Genomic DNA, 20,473 nt, shown 5'->3' on the forward strand with positions numbered 1-20,473 from the left:
GAAATGAAGAAAAACATCCAAAAATATTTAACAAACAATAGAATCTCAACTGAAATTTAACAGTGTGATTAAAACTGTGATTAATTTTTTTAATCACAATTAAATTTTCTTTAGTTAATCACATGAGTTAACTGAGATTAATCCACAGCCCTACTTTTTACTTCTGGTGTTTTACCTTGCTGCCAAGTAGCACATGCAGGAATAAGGCGGAGCTGTGATGCAAACAAAATCCCACAACACACTGCACTAGCAACAACAAAAGCCGATTTTGCTCAAATTCCACTCAGCTTTTTAGCACTTCTGCTCCTGAGTACCAGCTTTGCCAAACCGGACCAGCCTGATACTGCAAACAAACTGCATGATCTGAAGTAGAATATGCTGTTTGCTACATCTGGCTAGAGGTGTGCTAAAGCCACAGCTTCAGGATTGGCCCAGAACATCTGTGCTTTTATCTCATTCTTGATTTACTTTGCCATAGATTTTTTCCTTAAGGAGCTCAACGGGTATATAAGGGAACACAATGTAGCACCTTATGAAGTGATTGAGTAGTAAGCAGGACCTGCGTCACTGGGCAATAAAGAAACTAAGGTGGAATACAGTTTTAAAACAGGTTTCAGAGTAGCAGCATGTTAGTCTGTATCCGCAAAAAGAAAAGGAGGAGTACTTGTGGCACCTTAGAGACTAACAAATTTATTTGGGCATAAGCCTTCCTGAGCTACAGCTCACTTCATCGGGTGCATGCAGTGGAAAACACAGTGGGGAGATTTATATACCCATTGTTTCATGTTCTCTGTGTATATAAATCTCCCCACTGTATTTTCCACTGAATGCACCCGATGAAGTGAGCTGTAGCTCAGGAAAGCCTATGCTCAAATAAATTTGTTAGTCTCTAAGGTGCCACAAGTCCTCCTCCTTTTCTTTTTGAAGATCAGACTATCACGGCTGCTACTCTAAAACCTGTCATTGTGCAAGGCATTGAATTTAGCCCCTATGGAGTGGAAATCTATCGACTTCATGAAAAAACTTGTACAGATACAGACAGACATTATCTCCCTTTCCAAATGCAAACAGATGGACATCATACCAAAAGGACTGAAGGTAAAAAATCCATTACAATCTACATACCACACAGACTATGCTGACAGCTTGTGCCACACACTCTCAAAGAAACTGCAGAACCACCTGATCAACATCCTCTGCAGCAAACAGGGAAAGATTAAGAATGAGCACCCAAAACTGGACACTCATAAAAAAAACCAACCTTTCACACAAACTTCCTCATGGCTGGACTTTACAAAAACTAGACAAGCCATTTACAACACACACTTTGCTTCTCTACAAAAGAAAAAGGACACTAAACTATCTAAACTACTACATGCCACAAGGGACCACAACAGTGGTTCCCTTAACCCACCAGCAATATTGTTAATCTATCCAACTATACTCTTAGCCCAGCAGAAGAATCTGCCCTATCTCAGGAGTAGTGTAATTAGTGCCCCTTCTGCCCCTCCACCCCCATGAACATGATACAGTTCTGTGGTGACTCAGAATCCTATTTTCGACGTCTCGGACTCTAGGAATATTTCCAACACACCTCTGACCAACATACTGATCCACAGAGACCTTCCTACCAAGACTACAAAAAGAAGGATTCTGGGTGGACTCCTCCTGAAGGTCAAAACAACAGACTGGACTTCTACATAGAGTGCTTCTGCTGACGTGCACGGGGCTGAAATTGTGCAAAAGCAGCATCACTTGCCCCATAACCTCAGCCGTGCAGAACACAATGCCATCCACAGCCTCAGAAACAACTCTGACATCATAATCAAAAAGGCTGACAAAGGAGGTGCTGTCGTCATCATGAATAGGTCGGAATATGAATAAGAGGCTGCTAGGCAGCTCTCCAACACCACTTTCTACAAGCCATTACCCTCTGATCCCACTGAGGGTTACCAAAAGAAACTACACCATTTGCTCAAGAAACTCCCTGAAAAAGCACAAGAACAAATCCGCACAGACACCCCCCTGGAACCCCGACCTGGGGTATTCTATCTGCTACCCAAGATCCATAAACCTGGAAATCCTGGATGCCCTATCACCTCAGGCATTGGCACCCTGACAGCAGGATTGTCTGGCTATGTAGACTCCCTCCTCAGGCCCTATGTTACCAGCACTCCCAGCTATCTTCGAGAAACCACTGACTTCCTGAGGAAACTACAATCCATCGGTGATCTTCCTATCCTAGCCACTATGGATGTGGAAGCCCTCTACACCAACATTCCACACAAAGATGGACTACAAGCCATCAGGAACAGTATCCCCGATAATGTCATGGCAAACCTGGTGGCTGAACTTTGTGACTTTGTCCTCACTCATAACTATTTCACATTTGATGACGATGTATACCTTCAAATCAGCGGCACTGCCATGGGTACCCGCATGGCCCCACAGTATACCAACAGTTTTATGGCTGACTTAGAACAACGCTTCCTCAGCTCTTGTCCCCTAAAGCGCCTACTCTACTTGCACTACACTGAGGACATCATCATCTGGACCCATGGAAAAGAACTGTTGAGGAATTCCACCATGATTTCAACAATTTCCATCCCACCATCAACCTCAGCCTGACCCAGTCCACACAAGAGATCCACTTCCTGGACACTACGGTGCTAATACGCGATGGTCACATAAACACCACCATATACCGGAATCCTACTGACCGCTATTCCTACCTACATGCCTCCAGCTTTCCGCCAGACCACACCACACGATCCACTGTCTACAGCCAAGCTCTACGATACAACCGCATTTGCTCCAACCCCTCAGGCAGAGAAACACCTATAAGATCTCTATCAACTACAACTTACAACTATAATACCCACCTGCTGAAGTGAAGAAACAGATTGACAGAGCCAAAAGAGTACCCAGAAGTCACCTACTACAGGACAGACCCAACAAAGAAAATAACAGAACACCACTAGCCATCACCTTCAGCCCCCAACTAAAACCTCTCCAACGCATCATCAAGGATCTACAGCCTATCCTGAAGGACGACCCATCATTCTCACAGATCTTGGGAGACAGGCCAGTCCTTGCTTACAGACAGCCCCCCAATCTGAAGCAAATACTCACCAGCAACCACACACTACACAACAGAACCACTAACCCAGGAACAAAGCCCGTTGCCAACTGTATCCACACATCTATTCAGGGGACACCATCGTAGGGCCTAATCATATCAGCCACACTATCAGAGGCTCGTTCACCTGCACATCTACCAATGTGATATATTCCATCATGTGCCAGCAATGCCCCTCTGCCATGTACATTGGCCAAACTGGACAGTCTCTACGTAAAAGAATAAATGGACACAAATCAGACGTCAAGAATTATAACATTCAAAAACCAGTCGGAGAACACTTCAATCTCTTTGGTTACTCGATTACAGACCTAAAAGTGGCAATTCTTCAACAAAAAGAACTTCAAAAAATAGACTCCAACGAGATACTGCTGAATTGGAATTAATTTGCAAACTGGATACAATTAACTTAGGCCTGAATAAAAACTGGGAGTGGATGGGTCATTACACTAAGTAAAACTATTTCCCCATGTTTATCTCCCCTCCATTGTTCCTCAGACGTTCTTATCAATTGCTGGAAATGTCCCACCTTGATCATCACTACAAAAGGTTCTCCTGCCCCCACCCCGCTCTCCTGTGATAATAGCTCACCTTACCTGATCGCTCTTGTTACAGTGTGTATGGTAACATCCATTGTTTCATGTTCTCTGTGTCTATAAATCACCCCACTGTATTTTCCACTGAATGCATCCGATGAAGTGAGCTGTAGCTCACAAAAGCTTATGCTCAAATAAATTTGTTAGTCTCTAAGGTGCCACAAGTACTCCTTTAGTTTTAAAACAGCTTGTCTTGCCCATTAGTACTCCATTAACAAGCATTTCAGTTAAATTTTTCCCTTAAAACTTTAATATTACAAGACACCTTTCTTTTACTCCTTTCTGGGGGAGGGTTACTCACCAATCAGTTCAGTCACTTTCTCCCAAACTGTCCACTTCAGAGATCATGAATATTATGAAGTGACATGCTAGGGAGGTGGTGGAATCTCTATCCTTAGAGGTTTTTAAGGCCCGGCTTGACAAGCCCTGGCTGGGATGATTTAGTTGGGGTTGGTCCTGCCCTGAGCAACGGGTTGGACTAGATGACCTCCTGAGGTATCTTCCAACCCTAATCTTCTATGATTCTATTTTTCCCCTTGTTAGAATGATGAAAAAAGGCAATAGAATTGGCTTCTAAGTTCAAAAGCAAAATGAACTTTCCATGGCACTGATCATGCCGTGAGAGGTAATGGCAGAAATTTGACAGGGGACAAATGAGAAGACTGCATGTAAGGCTGTGTCTAAAAGCACTTCATTTAGAATCTTTTTCACCTTAATGAGAGGTTGACAGAATTTCAGCTACTCAAAAGTAAGAGAACCATTGGCTAGTATTCCTCATCTAAAATGTAAGTTACACACTATCGGAAGGGATAGATCCTTGAAAACGTGACACTACTGCAGTCATACACAGAAAAAAACCCCACACATTACTACACACGACACCATCATTGGTAAGTATTGTAGGGCAGTGTCCCATTAGAAACAGTTACAATTCCACAGCTGGGGGGGGTTCAGATTTGCACTTAAAGTGGGATAAAAATCTGGTTATTTCACACTACCAAATTCAGTCTCCATATTTAATTCAATAACTCTTCAGAGGACAACTGAATTTTTCTGGGTTTTTTTTTGGGGGGGGGGGGAGGTGTTTGTGTGCAAAATATCCAGAGGGAAGGGCACCAGCTGACTAGACAGCACATGCAAAGGAGAAGGACACCAAGCAACAGAAAAAAAACTGAGGAAGAGACGGGACTGGATCAGAGGCAGAGATGGCACAAAGAGTTGGAGAGACAATGCGATAAATGTTTTTAAATAAACATGTTATTTTGCAGAAAAGACAATTAAGGGTATATAAATATTTTCCTAGTATTATCCCATGTAAGCCATTGCTGTAGTTTCCCTAGGCCTGTTATGTGATTGTACATGGAAAAGGAGGTGTTCCACAAGTAGTCTTAAGATGTGGTCCACACCTTAAAAATGTGCCTGCTCTTGAATGGGATGCTTCTAAGGCAAGTTAAAATTAATTTATTTGGTAGATTACAGACATAGGTGTTAGCATTAATACTGAAGGTGAATGGAAACCTGCTCTCTACTCATCCAGAATCGTCAAAGCTACCTGGTAGCACTGAAACAGTACCAGTAAGTAAGACTGAGTTCTCTTCTTATTTGCTAAAGTCAAGCCTCCTCCTCCAAATGAGACTGTCCATTCGTATACAGCTAGTAGAGATTCTATCTGGTATTTTGATGGATGTATGTCTCTCTTACTAAAAATGGTGTTAAATGCTACAGAAAGTGCTGGTAACTGCAAGTACTGACTAAAGGCTTGATTGCCTAATTCTTAGCTGCTCTTGGAAGATGGAGTACTGAGGTTCTCTGGTTATTAACATTAGCATTTTGCTAAAGAATAAAATTTGTAGTTGCGATGGTGTTGGCCTCATGCTGGCCTGTAAGGGCTTAACATAGAGGTGGGCAAACTATGGCCCGTGGGACCGTCCTGCCCAGTGCTTCAGCTCCTGGCCGGGGAGGCTAGCTCCCCTCCCTTCCCCTTCTGTCCCCCCTCCCCCCACAGCCACACTGCTGCACGGGCAGCGCAGCTGGCTCCAGCTGCATGGCAAGGGGGGAGGGGGGAGGGGCAGGGGGGTTGGATAAGGGAACAGGGAGCAGTTGGATGGGGTGGGGTCCCGGGGGTGCAGTCAGGGGACAAGGAGGATGGGGATTGGATGGGTTGGGGATTCTGAGGGGGGCAGTCAAGGGACGGGAAGTGGATAGGGGGAAGGGGCCAGGCTGTTTGGGGAGGTACAGCCTTCCGTACCCGGCCCTCCATACAGTTTCACACCCCAATGAGGCCCTCCGGTGAAAAAGTTTGCCCACCCCAGGCTTAACAGAACCCTAGGGATGCAGCAGGAGAAGCAGCCAATGGGAGAGGGGCTGTGAGGAGAAGCCAATCAGTGCCCAGCAGGCCCATATAAAAAGAGCCTCAGGGAAGAGCAAAGTCAGTAGCTGCCTGGAGCTTGAGGCAGGAGGATTGTGTCTGGAGTAGGCTGCAATCCTGTAGCACCATGGTTCCCAAACTTTTTCAATGTCACCCCCTCCTTACCAGTCTGTGCCTCTCCTCCACCCCCCCCCCCCCCGGGAGCCAGGGCAGGGTGGTGAGTGGGGCAGGACAGGGGGTAGCCATGCTCTGAGGGAGGGAAGGGGAGAGGAGGGGGAGCTGTGCTCAGGGCAGGAGTGGGGAGTCACTGCTACCTCTCTTGCCAGAGCAGCCACTGAGTGCTCCTCTAGGCTCCAGCAGCAGCTGCTCTGCTTGCCCCCCGGTGGCAGAAGCCATTTTAAAAAAATAAGAAACAATTTTACCTATATATAAATTTGATTTGAATTCTACGTTGTGATTTCTCACTGCCATTTCTTGAGCTTCCAGAAGAACCTATAGCAAAAGAAAAGAAATGTTGAACATGAATTAAAGCAATGCAATTTCTCATCTCCGTAAAGATACCTGTAATTGTTTCCATTTTTAAATCAGTAGTAGAAACGGATTCTAAAAGGATGAGACTACAAGCAGGGGGCCTATTTCTTTCAGAGAAGCTTTGAAAATGGCAGGGATGGTCTCTGGTGTAGTTGTGATACAGGTACAGATGTAGGACTAAACTCACCACTGGTGGAAGTGGTCATCTCCATTAGCATCAGTGGAGTTGTGCATGCTTATGCCAGTGATGAATTTGACCTGTACTCTAGAAGGGGGTTCTTTTCCTACATATTTGGATGCAGGTTCAGTTTTAACAAATTAAACACAGATGTATTTTATCTAAAGGGAAATGTCAGTAAGAAATTGAGATATAAAATTTAATTTAAAAGTTAAAGATTGCTTCATGGGATACTTTTTCGCTGTTCATTCTAATGCTGTTACTAGCAGGATGATCATACATAAGCAACAACCCTCTCTGTAGCATGATGTAACATATGGGTGCCACAAAAGTGTTTAAGAGTTCTTAAGTGATTTAAGCCCAGATTTTTTTTTTTTTAAAAGGTACTTAAGCATTGCACCACTCAGTGTTGCAAAGCCTAACTGATTTAGGAGCCTCGATCTCATTTTCAAAAGGGGCTGCAATGTTTAAATATGTTTAAAAATCTGGGCTTAAGAGATTCACAAAAACAGTTAAATATTTACAATATTGTGCACTTCCCCTAGAAGTAACAATTTAGAGGGATGTTAAATATGGGGCACAAACTGATGGTGACCAACTTCTATGCTAAATGGAGACAAGGATTTGCCGAAAATAAATCTTCATTTTAGTCTAGGTTTTTCCAGCAAGTGCCAGCTTTAAATCTTTTCTTTTTTTAACCCCTTCACACAACACAAGAAACAGGGGTCACCTAATGAAATTAATAGGCAGCAGATTTAAAAACAAAAAAAAGTAATTCCTCACACAATGCACAGTCAACCTATGGAACCCGTTGCCAGGGGATGTTGTGAAGGCCAAAGCTATAACTGGGTTCAAAAAAGAATTAGACAAGTTTATGGAAGACTGATCATCTTGGCTAAGAGCCACTGATAGACCTGAGATACAACCTGATGCTTTCGGTGTCCTAAGCCTTTAACTGCCAGAAGGAGCGGATGACAGGGTTGGATCACTTGAAAATTGCCCTATTCTGTTCATTCCCTCTAAACACCTGGCACTGGCCACTGCCTGAAGACAGGATACTGGACTAGACAGACCATTGGTCTGACCCAATATGGCTGTTCTTATGTTCATCTTCATGAAGGGTCACACTCTAGACTAGAAATGCAATTTCTGAGGTTATGCAGGATTAAGCACTGCAGTTCACTGTTTCAAGGTGAAAAGGGACATGCTTACTTCAGTACTTTTGTACTGAAAACTGATGCCTCCTCTAGTGAGCAAGTGGGTAACCTGTTTAAGAGGCCTATGACATTTGCAACATAAAGCCAATAACAGAGATTTTCATAAAAGACTCAGCTGTTCTCCCTTTTTGTACCCTACAGTTTATAAATTCAAAACATGTGTTAAGCTATAATCTTAGAGACATGAGTTTAAATGTTTTTGAAGGCTGGTCATTATGAACAGAGAACACTCACGCACTGTACTACCACTAGTTACTAAAATATTGTATGCAGAGGTCATTAATGCCTGGACAAATTAGGGCAGAATAAATTAATTAGTGTAGCCAATACAATTTGATCAAAATATTCCAGGTGGGCTTAATGGAAAGTCTCTTGAAACTCTGATATAGGTCTGAGTTTGAAAAAGTCTGGACCCTGAAGTGCTAAAGAATTGCACAATATACCTCTTTGATCACCTTTGCGCCCTTCTTGTCATTGAATTCCAGCTGAGCAAGAGCCTGATCAATTGACATTCCTTTTATCTGGAATTAGGAAAAGTTAACAGAAAAATTAAACTCTTCTGAACAAAAGAGAAAAAAAATGTTAAGATTGCAGTGCCAGGAACAATGCTAATATTGTAGTTAAATTTCAAAGATTTTAGCACCCCATTCCCAACCACCACACAATAAAACCTTTAGCGCAAAAGTTTTATCAGTCAATTGCCATACAATTTTTCCTAAGGGAAGGATGGTCCTTGACCACCATCCGCTGCTGAACAGCAGTTAGTTGGCTCTACAGAAATGCAAAATATTAGTCATCTGCACTAGATGAAGCAAGCTTATACAAAACCATGGGAAGAGTTTTCCAGAGATTTTACAATGCAAAAGCTGAACAAACTGGCTGAATCAGGCTTCTGCTTATCCAAAGCAATAAGTTGAAATATAGGAATTAAAAATATTTACACTTTCCTACCAAGTACATTGCACAAAGTTAAAATTTTCTCTTACCAGTTTTGCCAAATACCACATCTTGTCCTTACTGTATTTTATGTCCCTTCGACAGTGGAATATTTCCTAGGGAAAAGAGATTTTTTTTAAAGCTAGAATACTGGTGATTTGGCTGTAAAAGTGAGAAGATGGAATGTTCATAATGTCTTGAGAAGAAAAAATAATCTTACAAGGCAAGCTGACCACTTCTGCTACTACACTACAAGAACTCCAGGTCAAACATATCTGGTCAAAGCATTTTATTAATGCTTTACACACTGGTGCTATAATGAACCTAATTAATCCTTCAGAAGCAGGATGGCTTCTCAATCAGTGATTGATAAGAAAAGCTGTCTCCAAAGAGCCAATTGAACACCACTGCTGCACCAACAAGGGCTAGAAACAGCAAAGTGGAATTTAACACATCAGTGCAAAATTTTAAATAAAAGAAGATTTATATTTTAATAAATTATATAATTAACGTTTCATTCATTTCATTACTCACTGCACATATTCTTAAGGCTTAAGATCAAAAGTTCCTGTCCCACACAAAATAAAGTGCATTTTTTTTTTTAAATCTACTATTCTTTTGAGATGCAAGTGCTTTTCATTTAAGCTTTGCTGAGCAACAATCCAAACACTCGATACTAAATTCATTACTTTTAGGTGAAGAGTTATAAAAATGCAGGACTACAATTTTTAGTTCCAAGTGGAATACTTGGAAGAATTTTAAAATGAACCTTCCAAAATTTCCCATACATCTCAGTGCAGGCTGCTAATTTTGAGATCTTAAAGGTAGCATTACTTCTTCTTCCAGTTCCCAGCCTTTCAATATTTAGTTTTTTATCTAGTTATACATTAAACACAAGCCGACAGAAAAAAAAAACCCTAGCATATCTAACTACATTTCCAGCAGGGTGGATTTGATTTAAATGTGCATTCTTGTTGGTTGTTATAACCTTAATACATATTCTTCACAACTCAGAAATAGATGTAGGTTTCAATTTTAGAAGGTACACACTATACATTTTTAAGTGATTTTGAAAACTTTTCAGATTCTTTTTACAGATATATCAGAAAATGAATGATTGTTTGGTTATTTCATTTACCAAAGGTAACTGAAGCAAATATTTATGAAGTCACTGGGAGGTGATCTATCTCCAATTCAACAGGTTAATCATTAATATTTGGAGAATTTTCTTGGCATGCTCTATGAGGAGAACATCACCAGACAGATATTTAAATAGTTTTATTTAACTAAAACAACAACGTTATATATTCTGGATTTTTTTCTTCAACAGCAAACATAATATTTTAACAAAACAAGCATATGAATTTTTGAATTTAGTTAAACATTCAATTTTTTAAAAATCAGGTTTGTTTTTGTTAAAATGGTTTTTAACTAAAACAGTTAAATGAAATATTTAAAAAAATTAAAATCGACTATGTCAGCCAGGTCAACATGAGAAACTTAAAATATTGGCTTCTGCAGCTAACTCAGTTGTCTTCACCTTCATTTTCCTGTTTGTTCATAATCTGAAAAAGAAAAAACAAGCTTTCTTGCTTTTTCAGGTTCCAAATGATTTCTCAATTTGGAATGAATTAGTCCAAAGGAAGAAAATATTATTTCTACATCTGCAGAAGAAGCTACTGCTGTTTAAAGTGAGATCATCACTTCAACAGTCTCTGAATCCAAGTGCTTAAGTGACTTCCACCAGTTCACTGGTGTGACTTTCTTTAAAAAAAAAAAAAAATCAGCAGCAAACATATACTTCTTGAATAGTTCTTATTTCAAAACTGGGTCTCTTTTACGGCCTGCTGACATTATAGGTTTTCCCTTCTAGTGAGAGAATGGTATGATAGATCTCAAATCAATGAAGGCTACACTCAGAAAGAGCTCAAGACTTCTGGAATATGCTGCTCAAACAGTTTCACTTTTGTTTCTATTGCCTGTCCCTCCCTTCTCACATTTATCTCCAGACTTCTTCCCCCAGTCCAGACCTATTCTGCCCCCAATAATCTTCTATTCATTGAACTTTTTGAAACTTTTCACTTTTAGAGAGAGGTAAGGGATTGATTCCCTGTACACAAATTTGCAGAGGGACAGTAGGGTTGAAGTCTGTTATTTCTCACCTCCTATATATTATGTATTTATTTTAAAACAATTTTGCTGTTAACAAGCATGTTATCTCTGGAAACACAAATCCACAGTTTGAGAACTGCCAAACTAAGCATCTCTGATGGTATCTTCTAGACTGAGCACTGAGTCCCCATTGGGCAGACAGAAAGATTAACCTAAATAATCTATACAGAAGCCCCTGGAACCTCATAAGATTGGGTCCCTAACCCATGAACTACTGGGACTCATTTATAAAACTTTACATGAATATATTGGCTCATACTATAGAAATAAGAATTTATAATCCTTATTCCATGATAAGATATCTTTGAGCTATAATACATCTATCTGTAGATTGGATTTTTTGATAAAATGCTTTTTTGAGGGGAAAAAACCTATTTAAATAAAAAAAATTTTTTTTAAATCATTGATTTTTATCCACTCTGATTTCCAGCTCTTAAGTGCCAAAAGAAGTAAGCTTACCTTACTAGTTAATTAGTAATGTAATCACAATTAATTAATTTCAAATCTTGAAAAATAAGCTTATTATGTGAACTCAACTACATAAAACATTATTCTATTTTTCTACCAAGTGAATTTGACTCAGCATGCACATAATTAAGCTAGCTTTTCCCACACAATCTTGAGCGAGCAGCAGAGGAAGGCAATATTAAGGAAATAATTAGAGAAAGGATTCTCACGTTGCTCTTCTCAGTCAGTTCAAGGCTCAGCATTTAGTTAGTTTGGCAGAGTGACCAACAATAAGGCTTATTTAAACTGTAGCTTTGTATTATGCAAAACACGTAAATTAGTTGGGCAATCAAATTAAACAGTAACTGAGGTCCAAGCTGAGACTTGAGGATTCAGTAGCTCTTTCCCATTTCTAAATTCTAAGATTAAATGAACCTCCTTTGCTGATACAGTTATGACTAAGAGATGCCTAAAATACCCAAATCTTGGACTGAGTCTGCTAATTAGTTATATGTGATTGCCTTGTGGAATTAACCAGAGATAGGCAACAGTTTACTTGGAAGCAACTATTTGCTACATATAAGTAGGTAGAGAGATTTCACAGGTGAATTCTTACTGCTGGTCTTCGAGGCTCTCCTGGCAGCTGCGGAGGGTAAACTATTCTGTTCTTCTTCTCCCATCTCCCAACATTCTGCCGATATGTTCTTGTTTGGATATTTGACAAAAGAGAAATACTGCAAGATGCTAGTAACCTGCAAGAAACTATATTTTAATTGTTTTGCTGCTGGACCAGTGCAGTGTGACCCTATCCAGATAACTGAAACTGACTGTAAACTAGTCACTGAAACATTGGACTGTACCAGAGGAGTTTAAACAGCAAAGAAAAAACAGTTTGGTAAATTTACATGTATATTTAAACATTAGCAACTGGCAAAAGGAAGTTATAAGAGATATGCCTTTATGCCAAGGGCATTTCTCCTGTGTATATGAGAAATTTGGAACTCACGGAGATGAGCAGTGAGTACAGCTATTCCAAACTTAAATGCCCATCAATGCTGCCAAAGTACTTCAGTCAATACCACAGCCAGCACACCTCATTCCAGATTTAAAGACTTAATCCATCCATTTGTCCCTGCATATAAAAATGAACTCGCCTGAAAGGATCCTATCATCTGGCAAGGAGACACTAACCTCTGCAATTTAACTAGTTCTTGCCCGCTTTTTAGCTATTGACCTTATAGCGCCCCCCCCCCCCGGCACACACCCTCCCGAGAGGCGGGGCACCCCCCCAAACCGGGGCACCCCCTCCCGAGGAGCCTCTAGAGCCTCAGCCCGGGAGGTCCGACCCTGCCTGCAGAGAGAAGGGGGGGGAAGGGGTCAGGCTTACCTCTGCGGCCGGGCCCAGCTGAGCAGGTTCCGCGCCCAGGCAGCCCCTACAACGGCGAAGCGGAGAATTAGTGAGGAAGTGGCGGATAAACGCCCCTCCCCCCCCCCCGTCTCACATCCCCTCACACCCACCAGCTCCGACCACCCCCGGCGCCGCCATCTTCTCCGGCTCGCCTTACAGCAGCTGCTCTCCACGCATGCGCAGCGCCGCCCGTGGCCCCAGCCCGGCGGTCGTGCGCCGGGAGGTCAGGGGTCGTGGTGCGACAGCGCGCGAGCGGCGCTTTGCGGCAGCGCCTGGCAACGGGAGAAGGGAGGGCCCCTGAGGCCGGCCGCGCCGCCGGGGGAGATGGCGGCGGAGCGGGTGCTGCCCGCCTCCCCCAACTGGTACTGCAGCCGCTGCTGCGACACCTGCGGGGCCGGCCGCCTCTTCGGCTTCGGGGCCAGGAACAGCGTCTACCTGCTGGAGATCGGCGCCGCGCCCGCCTTCCACGGTAGCTTCTGCCCCTCGCGGGGCGGGGACCCGCGTCCCCCCTCCCCTCGGGGGTCACCCGCCTCCTCCCTCACCCTGCGCGGGGGGACCCGCCCCGCCCCGCTTTGGCGTCCGCACAAACCTACCCCGGGGTCTGCGACCGAGGGAGCTTTGGACCCCTCAGCCCGGGGCCGTGTGGGGGGCGCTGGGGACCCCGGGCCCAGTGAGCTCGCAGTGATCCCCTTCATGGACCTTACCCCCCAGCCCGGCCTTTCGCTGAGGCTCTGGCACTAGCAGCGCCCCCCCCACCCTCCCCCTCCGTCCTTCTCTCCGGGGCACGTGCGAGACAGGGCGGCTGTGCAGTTGCATGCACCCTAAGGGCTTATCTGCTCTTGAAACGCAGTAGGGTGTGAGTGTAAAGCGCAGGCGGTATTTCTGCCTAGCTCTTTTTGTGGGCGCTCTTATTCCAGAGTAACTTGCTCCTGTTCAGCTTAATCCAGAGCGAGAGTGTCCACACGTGGAGTTGCTCAGGAAGGGTCCCGGCTCATGGGGTGCTAGAGCCCAGACGTCTATACTGCAATTAAATTGTCCCACAGCCTGAGCCCCACAAGCCCAAATCAGCTGGCCCGCGCCAGAGAATGTTTTTTAATTCATGTAGGTTTTCCTAGCACATTGGATGTCACCTGGGCTTGAGAAACCTGCCCACATTTGAGCTCCCCAACAAATTTGGGATCTGTTGTGGTGTTCTCATAATCATCCTGCTTTAAACAGCTTTCGCAGCAGTAATCAGTGGATGTTGCAATGAATGATGTTTTGACTTTGTGACGTTTAGAAGCTATATTGAAAATATCGTTGTCTAAATTTAGAAGAACAGTTGTGTTTCTGAAGCTGGAATTTATTTTGTGTATGTCTTTTGCTTTTGCAATCCTAGGGGAACTTGTAGGCCATACTGAAAGGGTTTCTGGTTTCGCGTTTTGTCACTATCCTGGTCAGAGCAACTTCTGCGCCAGCAGCTCTGATGATGGAACTGTGAAAATCTGGGATACTCAGACGCTGACTGTCGTGACTGAGCATACGCTGCATCAGGTATAGTAGCCTATTCCCCTACATTGCCTGTGGAAAAACTCTAAAACAAGGTTCCAAAATCTTTTCTTTTCTTAGGCAAAGACAGAGTTGCACCAATTTCTCAATGCCTGTCAGACAGCTGCAAACCAGATGAGGTCCATGGTCCAGTTTGGAAACAGAAACTGTAGAACAGAACTTTGAAAGTTGCATTTGTTTAGAAACTCATTTAAATAACATCATTTGCCTTTCCTGCTGGAAGCAGTAGAAGAGATGTATGTTTTGGTGTATCTGTAACTGTACTTCAGTCTGTGAAATAACCTGAAATCAAAATCAAGAGGTCTCTCTAATTCTGATTTCTAGGTAGATTTTCAAAAAAATGTGTATATATAGTAGTAAGATTCCAGGATTGTCACTTTGTGTGTCACACCAAAGCCTAGAATGTCTGCTGAGTCAGTGTGAAGTAATGAAACCGCTACAAGCATGTTTGAAAGCATCTTTTGTTTATAATTTCACCTGGTTTAATTATCACTGGGAATCGCAGTCTGTTATCCAGTATTTAAGTTCTTGGCCATCTTGACTTTACAAATTACACCTGTGCAGTAAGGCATGTATCTATCTCATGCCAAGAATCCTAGGCCATTGGGATATCAGAGATAACTCAGCCACCCTTACTCTACAGCTAATTTGCACAGAATCATAGAAGTGTTGGATTGGGAGGGACCTTGAGAGGTCATCAGGTCTAGCTCCTTGCACTTAGGCAGGACTAAGTAAACCTAGACCATCGCTGTTAGATGTTTGTCGGTCCTGGTTTTAAACTCTTACGGTGACGGGGATTCCACAACTTCTCTAGGAAGCCTATTCCAGAACTTAACTACCCTTATAGTTTGAAAGTTTTTTCCCTTGCTGCAGATTAAGCCATTCCATTAACGTAAGACAAGAAGTACATGGAAAACAGTTGATCACCATCCTCTTTATAACAGTCCTTAACATATTTGAAGACTGTTATCTGGTCCCCTCTCAGTCATCTTTTATCATGAGTAAATATGCCTGTTTTTGGTTTCCTCCCCTACCTTTCCTCATAGGTCTGGTGTTCTAAACCTTTTATCATTTTTGTTGCTCTCCTCTGGACTTTCTCCAGTTTGTCTACACCTCTCCTAAGGGTGGCGCCCAGAATTGAACATGGTACTCCAGCTGAGGTACTCACCGTTGACTAGTAAAGCAGGACAATTGTCTGTCGTGTGTCTTATATACAGCACTTCTGTTAATACCCAGAAGGATATTAGCCTTTTTTCACACCTTTTTCATATTGTTCACTCGTATTCAATTTGCGGTGCACAATGACTCGTTCCCGGCCTTGCCCCCCCGCGCCCCCAAGATGGTGAGTATCTTTCCAGCAGTACTACTACCTATCCAATTATTCCCCATTTTGTAGTTGTGCATTTGATTTTTCCTTCCTAATCCTAGGTGAAATACTTCACACTTGTTTTTATTGAATTTCATCTTGTTGATTTCAAACCAGTTCTCTAAATTGTCATATTTGTTTTGAATTCTAATCCTATCCTCCAAAGTGCTTGCAACCCCCGCCAGCTTGGTGTAATATATATAATAAACATGTTTTCCGCTTCATTATCCAAGTTTTTAATGAAAATTTTGAATAGTACCAGACCCAGAACTGACCCCTGCGAGACTCCATTAGATATACCCTTCCAGGTTGACAGTGAACCATTGATAACTCTTCTTTGAGTATGAAAGAACTCTTCTTTCAACCACTTGTACATCCACCTTATATTAATTTCATGCGAGAGTTTCATTGGTTGTATGAAGGAGACTGCATATATGGTGGATTTCTTGGCCCAACTGCCACATAAGTATGACATCAGGCTTTCACCTGCTAGGAAGATTATATATATTACATCCTTGACTTCACAGAGGCCACAGCGAAGTGGTTCTCGTATTGTCATTATACGGTCGTAGGACTGGAAGGGAGGTCATCTAGTCCAGTCCCCTGCACTCATGGCAGGATTAAGTATTATCTAGGCCATCCCTGACAGGTGTTTATCTAACCTGCTCTTAATCTCCAGTGATGGAGATTCCACAGTCTCTCTGAGCAATTTCTTCCAGGGCTTAACCACTGTTACAGTTAGGAACCTTTTCCTAATGTCCAACCTAAACCGGCTTTGCTGCAATTTAAGCCCATTTCTTCTTGTCCTATCCTCAGAGGTTAAAAGAGAACATTTTTTCTTCCTCCTTGTAGCAGCCTTTTATGTACTTGAAAACTGTTATCATGACCCCCCTCGGTCTTCTCTTCTCCAGACTAAAACCCAATTTTTGAAGTCTTCCCTCATGGGCACTGTTCCCTCTAAGCTGTGTGCACGCGCACACATCCTAAACCCCGTGCACACGGCGAAACGCCGCACGCACAACAATTTGCACAGAGGAAATTTTTGCGCACGCAGCCTGTCAAAAATAAGAGGGAACATTGCTCATAGGTCATGTTTTCTAGACCTTTAATCATTTTTGTTGCTTTTCTCTGGACTTTCTTCGGTTTGTCACATCTTTCCTGAAATGTGGCGCCCAGAACTGCATACAATACTCCAGTTGAGGCCTAACTGGAGCAGAGTGGAAGAATTACTTCTGGTGTCTTACTTACAACACTCCTGCTAATGCATAGAATCATAGAATATCAGGGTTGGAAGGGAAGGGACCTCAGGAGGTCATCTAGTCCAACCCCCTGCTCAAAGCAGGTCCAATCCCCAACTAAATCATCCCAGCCAGGGCTTTGTCAAGCCTGACCTTAAAAACTTCTAAGGAAGGAGATTCCACCACCTCCCTAGGTAACGCTTCCCAGTGTTCCACCACCCTCCGAGTGAAAAAGTTTTTCCTAACATACAACCTAAACCTTCCCCACTGCAACTTGAGACTGTGACTCCTTGTTCTGTCATCTGCTACCACTGACAACAGTCTAGATCCATCCTCTTTGGAACCCCCTTTCAGGTAGTTGAAAGCAGCTATCAAATCCCCCCTCATTCTTCTCTTCCGCAGACTAAACAATCCCAGTTCCCTCAGCCTCTCCTCATAAGTCATGCGTTCCAGTCCCCTAATCATTTTTGTTGCCCTCTGCTGGACTCTTTCCAATTTTTTCACATCCTTCTTGTAGTGTGGGGCCCAAAACTGGACACAGTACTCCAGATGAGGCCTCACCAATGTCGAATAGAGGGGAACGATCACATCCCTTGATCTCCTGGCAGTGCCCCTACTTATACATCCCAAAATGCCATTGGCTTTCTTGGCAACAAGGGCACACCGTTGACTCGTATCCAGCTTCTCGTCCAGTGTAACCCCTAGGTCCTTTTCTGCAGAACTGCTGCCGAGCCATTCGGTCCCTAGTCTGTAGCGGTGCATGGAATTCTTCCGTCCTATGTGCAGGACTCTGCACTTGTCCTTGTTGAACCTCATCCGATTTCTTTTGGCCCAATCCTCTACTTTGTCTCGGTCCCTCTGTATCCTATCCCTACCCTCCAGCGTATCTACCTCTCCTCCCAGTTTAGTGTCATCTGCAAACTTGCTGAAGGTGCAATCCACACCATTCTCCAGATCATTTATGAAGATATTGAACGAAACTGGCCTGAGGATCGACTCTTAGGGCACTCCAGTTGATACCGGCTGCCAACTAGACATGGAGCCATTGATCACTACCCGTTGAGCCCAACAATCTAGCCAACTTTCTATCCACCTTATAGTCCATTCATCCAGCCCATACTTCTTTAAGTTGCTGGCAAGAATACTGTGGGAGACCGTGTCAAAAGCTTTGCTAAAGTCAAGGAACAACACATCCACTGCTTTCCCCTCATTCACAGAGCCAGTTATCTCATCGTAGAAGGCAATTAGATTAGTCAGGCATGACTTGCCCTTGGTGAATCCATGCTGACTGTTCCTGATCACTTTCCTCTCCTCTAAGTGCTTCAGAATTGATTCCTTGAGGACCTGCACCATGATTTTTCCAGGCACTGAGGTGAGGCTGACTGGCCTGTAGTTCCCAGGATCCTCCTTCTTCCCTTTTTTAAAGATGGGCACTACATTAGCCTTTTTTCCAGTCGTCCAGGACTTCCCCCAATCACCATGAGTTTTCAAAGATAATGGCTAATGGCTCTGCAATCACATCCGCCAACTCCTTTAGCACTCTCGGATGCAGCGCAGCCGGCCCCATGGACTTGTGCTCGTCCAGCTTTTCTAAATAGTCCCAGAATGATGTTTGCTTTTTTTGCAACAGTGTTACACTGTTGACTCATATTTAGCTTGCGATCCACTATGACCCCCCGATCCCTTTCTGCAGTACTCCTTCCTAGGTAGTCATTTCCCGTTTTGTATGTGTGCGATTGATTGTTCCTTCCTAAGTGGAGTACTTTGCATTTGTCCTTATTGAATTTCATCCTGTTTACTTCAGACCATTTCTCCAGCTTGTTCAGATCATTCTGAATTTTAATCCTATTGTCCAAAGCATTTTAAACCCCTCCCAACTCGGTATTGTCCGCAAACTTTATAAGTGTACTCTCTATGCCATTATCTAAATCATTGATGAAGCTATTGAATAGAATTAGACCCAGAACTGATCCCTGCAGGACCCCACTCTATATGCCCTTCCAGTTTGATCCATGGGGTCTTTCCTGGCCATCTCTCAAACAAAACACTTGTGAACCAAACAGTGGGGCTGTAGGGGAGGTGGCCCCATGAAAGGATCATCCTCTCACGGTGTTGTCTACAATAGTTGATGTCGGTGGTTTTCAACCTTTTTTCATTTGTGGACCCGTAAAAATTTTCAAATGAATGTATGGACCCTTTTGGAAATCTTAGACATAGTCTGTGGACTCAGAGGGATCTGCAGACCCGAGGTTGAAAACTCTGGTCTACTGCTTCTGCTCCCTTCTAGCTGCTTAAACAGATTTATCCATGTGCTTCCTGCTATTGTGTGTTTGTAAATTATTCCTTTAGACGAAGGGCCTACAGAACAAGCCTAAAGACAAGGCTTCAGTAGGCACCCTTGATCAGTCTGCATTCTATTTTTTCAGAATACAATCTCAGCCTTGCATTGGTCATCCCACGTGAAAGATTTGGTTGTGTCCGGTGATGAAAAAGGCACAGTCATTTGTTACTGGTATAACAGAAATGACAGCCAGCAGTTCTTCCCAGAGCCCAGAACTATATTCTGTCTGGCTTGTTCCCCGCATCATGAGAACTTGGTGGCCATCGGGTAAGTACTAGTTACATTGTGTCTCCCTTTCATTTTGCAAGGTAGATATTGTGTGTTTTGCCTGTAATACAATTCTAAGCTTATTCTTTCAGAAGTTTCAGTAGTTTGAGGATTTGGCCAGTACACCTTAAAGGATTTTTTCTGTTATTCTAGTTGTTTTTTAAGTATTTTATTGACCTGGTATATGACATAGTGGCTTCTAACAACCCGAAATGACATTTACGGTATGTCTACACAGCAAGCGGGATCCTGCGGCAGTGATTCTCAGACCACAGGTCTACAGACTCTGGTTCATGCTATGGGGCGAAAAATAGCTGTGTGGATGTTCGGGCTTGGGCTGGAACTTGGCCTCTGAAGTCTAGGGGGATGGGTGGGCTGTAATAAACTAACTGAGGAAATTATTAACTAAGAAAAGAAATGAATTATTTACAAGGTTAAAACGGGAAACATACACACACACAAAGGAGTTAGTGTTAGATTTAAAAAGGTAATATAAGCTTCTATAATAAGCAGCTCTATATGTCCTTTAGGGGTGACCCATGCCAAGCAGCATGAAAATCTCTTGCTTTTGTTTAGGAATCTTTGCCTCTCAGAGTCCAGACAGCATAAAGGCCCAGTTTATCCTTGTAAGGGATTTTTATCCCGTTCACTCTAGAATTCAAGCTGATGAGTTCATGCATAGGCCTCTTCTTCCTGGAGGGAATGAGGTATGCAATCAACA

At 43.1% G+C, this 20,473-nt stretch overlaps 2 protein-coding genes across 7 annotated transcripts in view; one reads left to right on the forward strand and one right to left on the reverse strand.

The window, feature by feature from the left end:
* Positions 1-13,262, reverse strand: part of MRPL22 (mitochondrial ribosomal protein L22) — a 35,459-nt gene extending 22,197 nt beyond the window's left edge. For 4 of the 6 annotated variants that reach the window (XR_006273738.1, XR_006273739.1, XR_006273737.1 and 1 more), the window contains exons 1-6: positions 13,103-13,207; positions 12,972-13,017; positions 12,201-12,336; positions 9,016-9,081; positions 8,473-8,550; positions 6,526-6,595 (exon numbers count right to left, since the gene is read on the reverse strand). Coding sequence is in view for 3 of the 6 variants with exons in the window: in XM_043490796.1 (XP_043346731.1) it covers positions 6,526-6,595; positions 8,473-8,550; positions 9,016-9,081; positions 12,201-12,336; positions 12,972-13,017; positions 13,103-13,130 (424 nt within the window). In the remaining 3 variants the exon portion in view is untranslated. Of the gene's footprint in view, positions 1-6,525; positions 6,596-8,472; positions 8,551-9,015; positions 9,082-12,200; positions 12,347-12,971; positions 13,018-13,102 lie in introns of all 6 variants that reach the window. The other 2 variants (XM_038412262.2, XM_038412263.2) reach the window with 2 other exon arrangements.
* Positions 13,263-13,316: 54 nt separating this feature from the next.
* Positions 13,317-20,473, forward strand: part of GEMIN5 (gem nuclear organelle associated protein 5) — a 34,269-nt gene continuing 27,112 nt past the window's right edge. The window contains exons 1-3 of the mRNA XM_038412258.2: positions 13,317-13,461; positions 14,371-14,525; positions 19,571-19,752. Of these exons, the coding sequence (XP_038268186.1) occupies positions 13,317-13,461; positions 14,371-14,525; positions 19,571-19,752 (482 nt within the window). The remainder of the gene's footprint in view (positions 13,462-14,370; positions 14,526-19,570; positions 19,753-20,473) is intronic.

This window comes from Dermochelys coriacea, chromosome 8 (genome assembly GCF_009764565.3).
Source record: "Dermochelys coriacea isolate rDerCor1 chromosome 8, rDerCor1.pri.v4, whole genome shotgun sequence".
NCBI classification, from domain to species: domain Eukaryota; kingdom Metazoa; phylum Chordata; order Testudines; family Dermochelyidae; genus Dermochelys; species Dermochelys coriacea.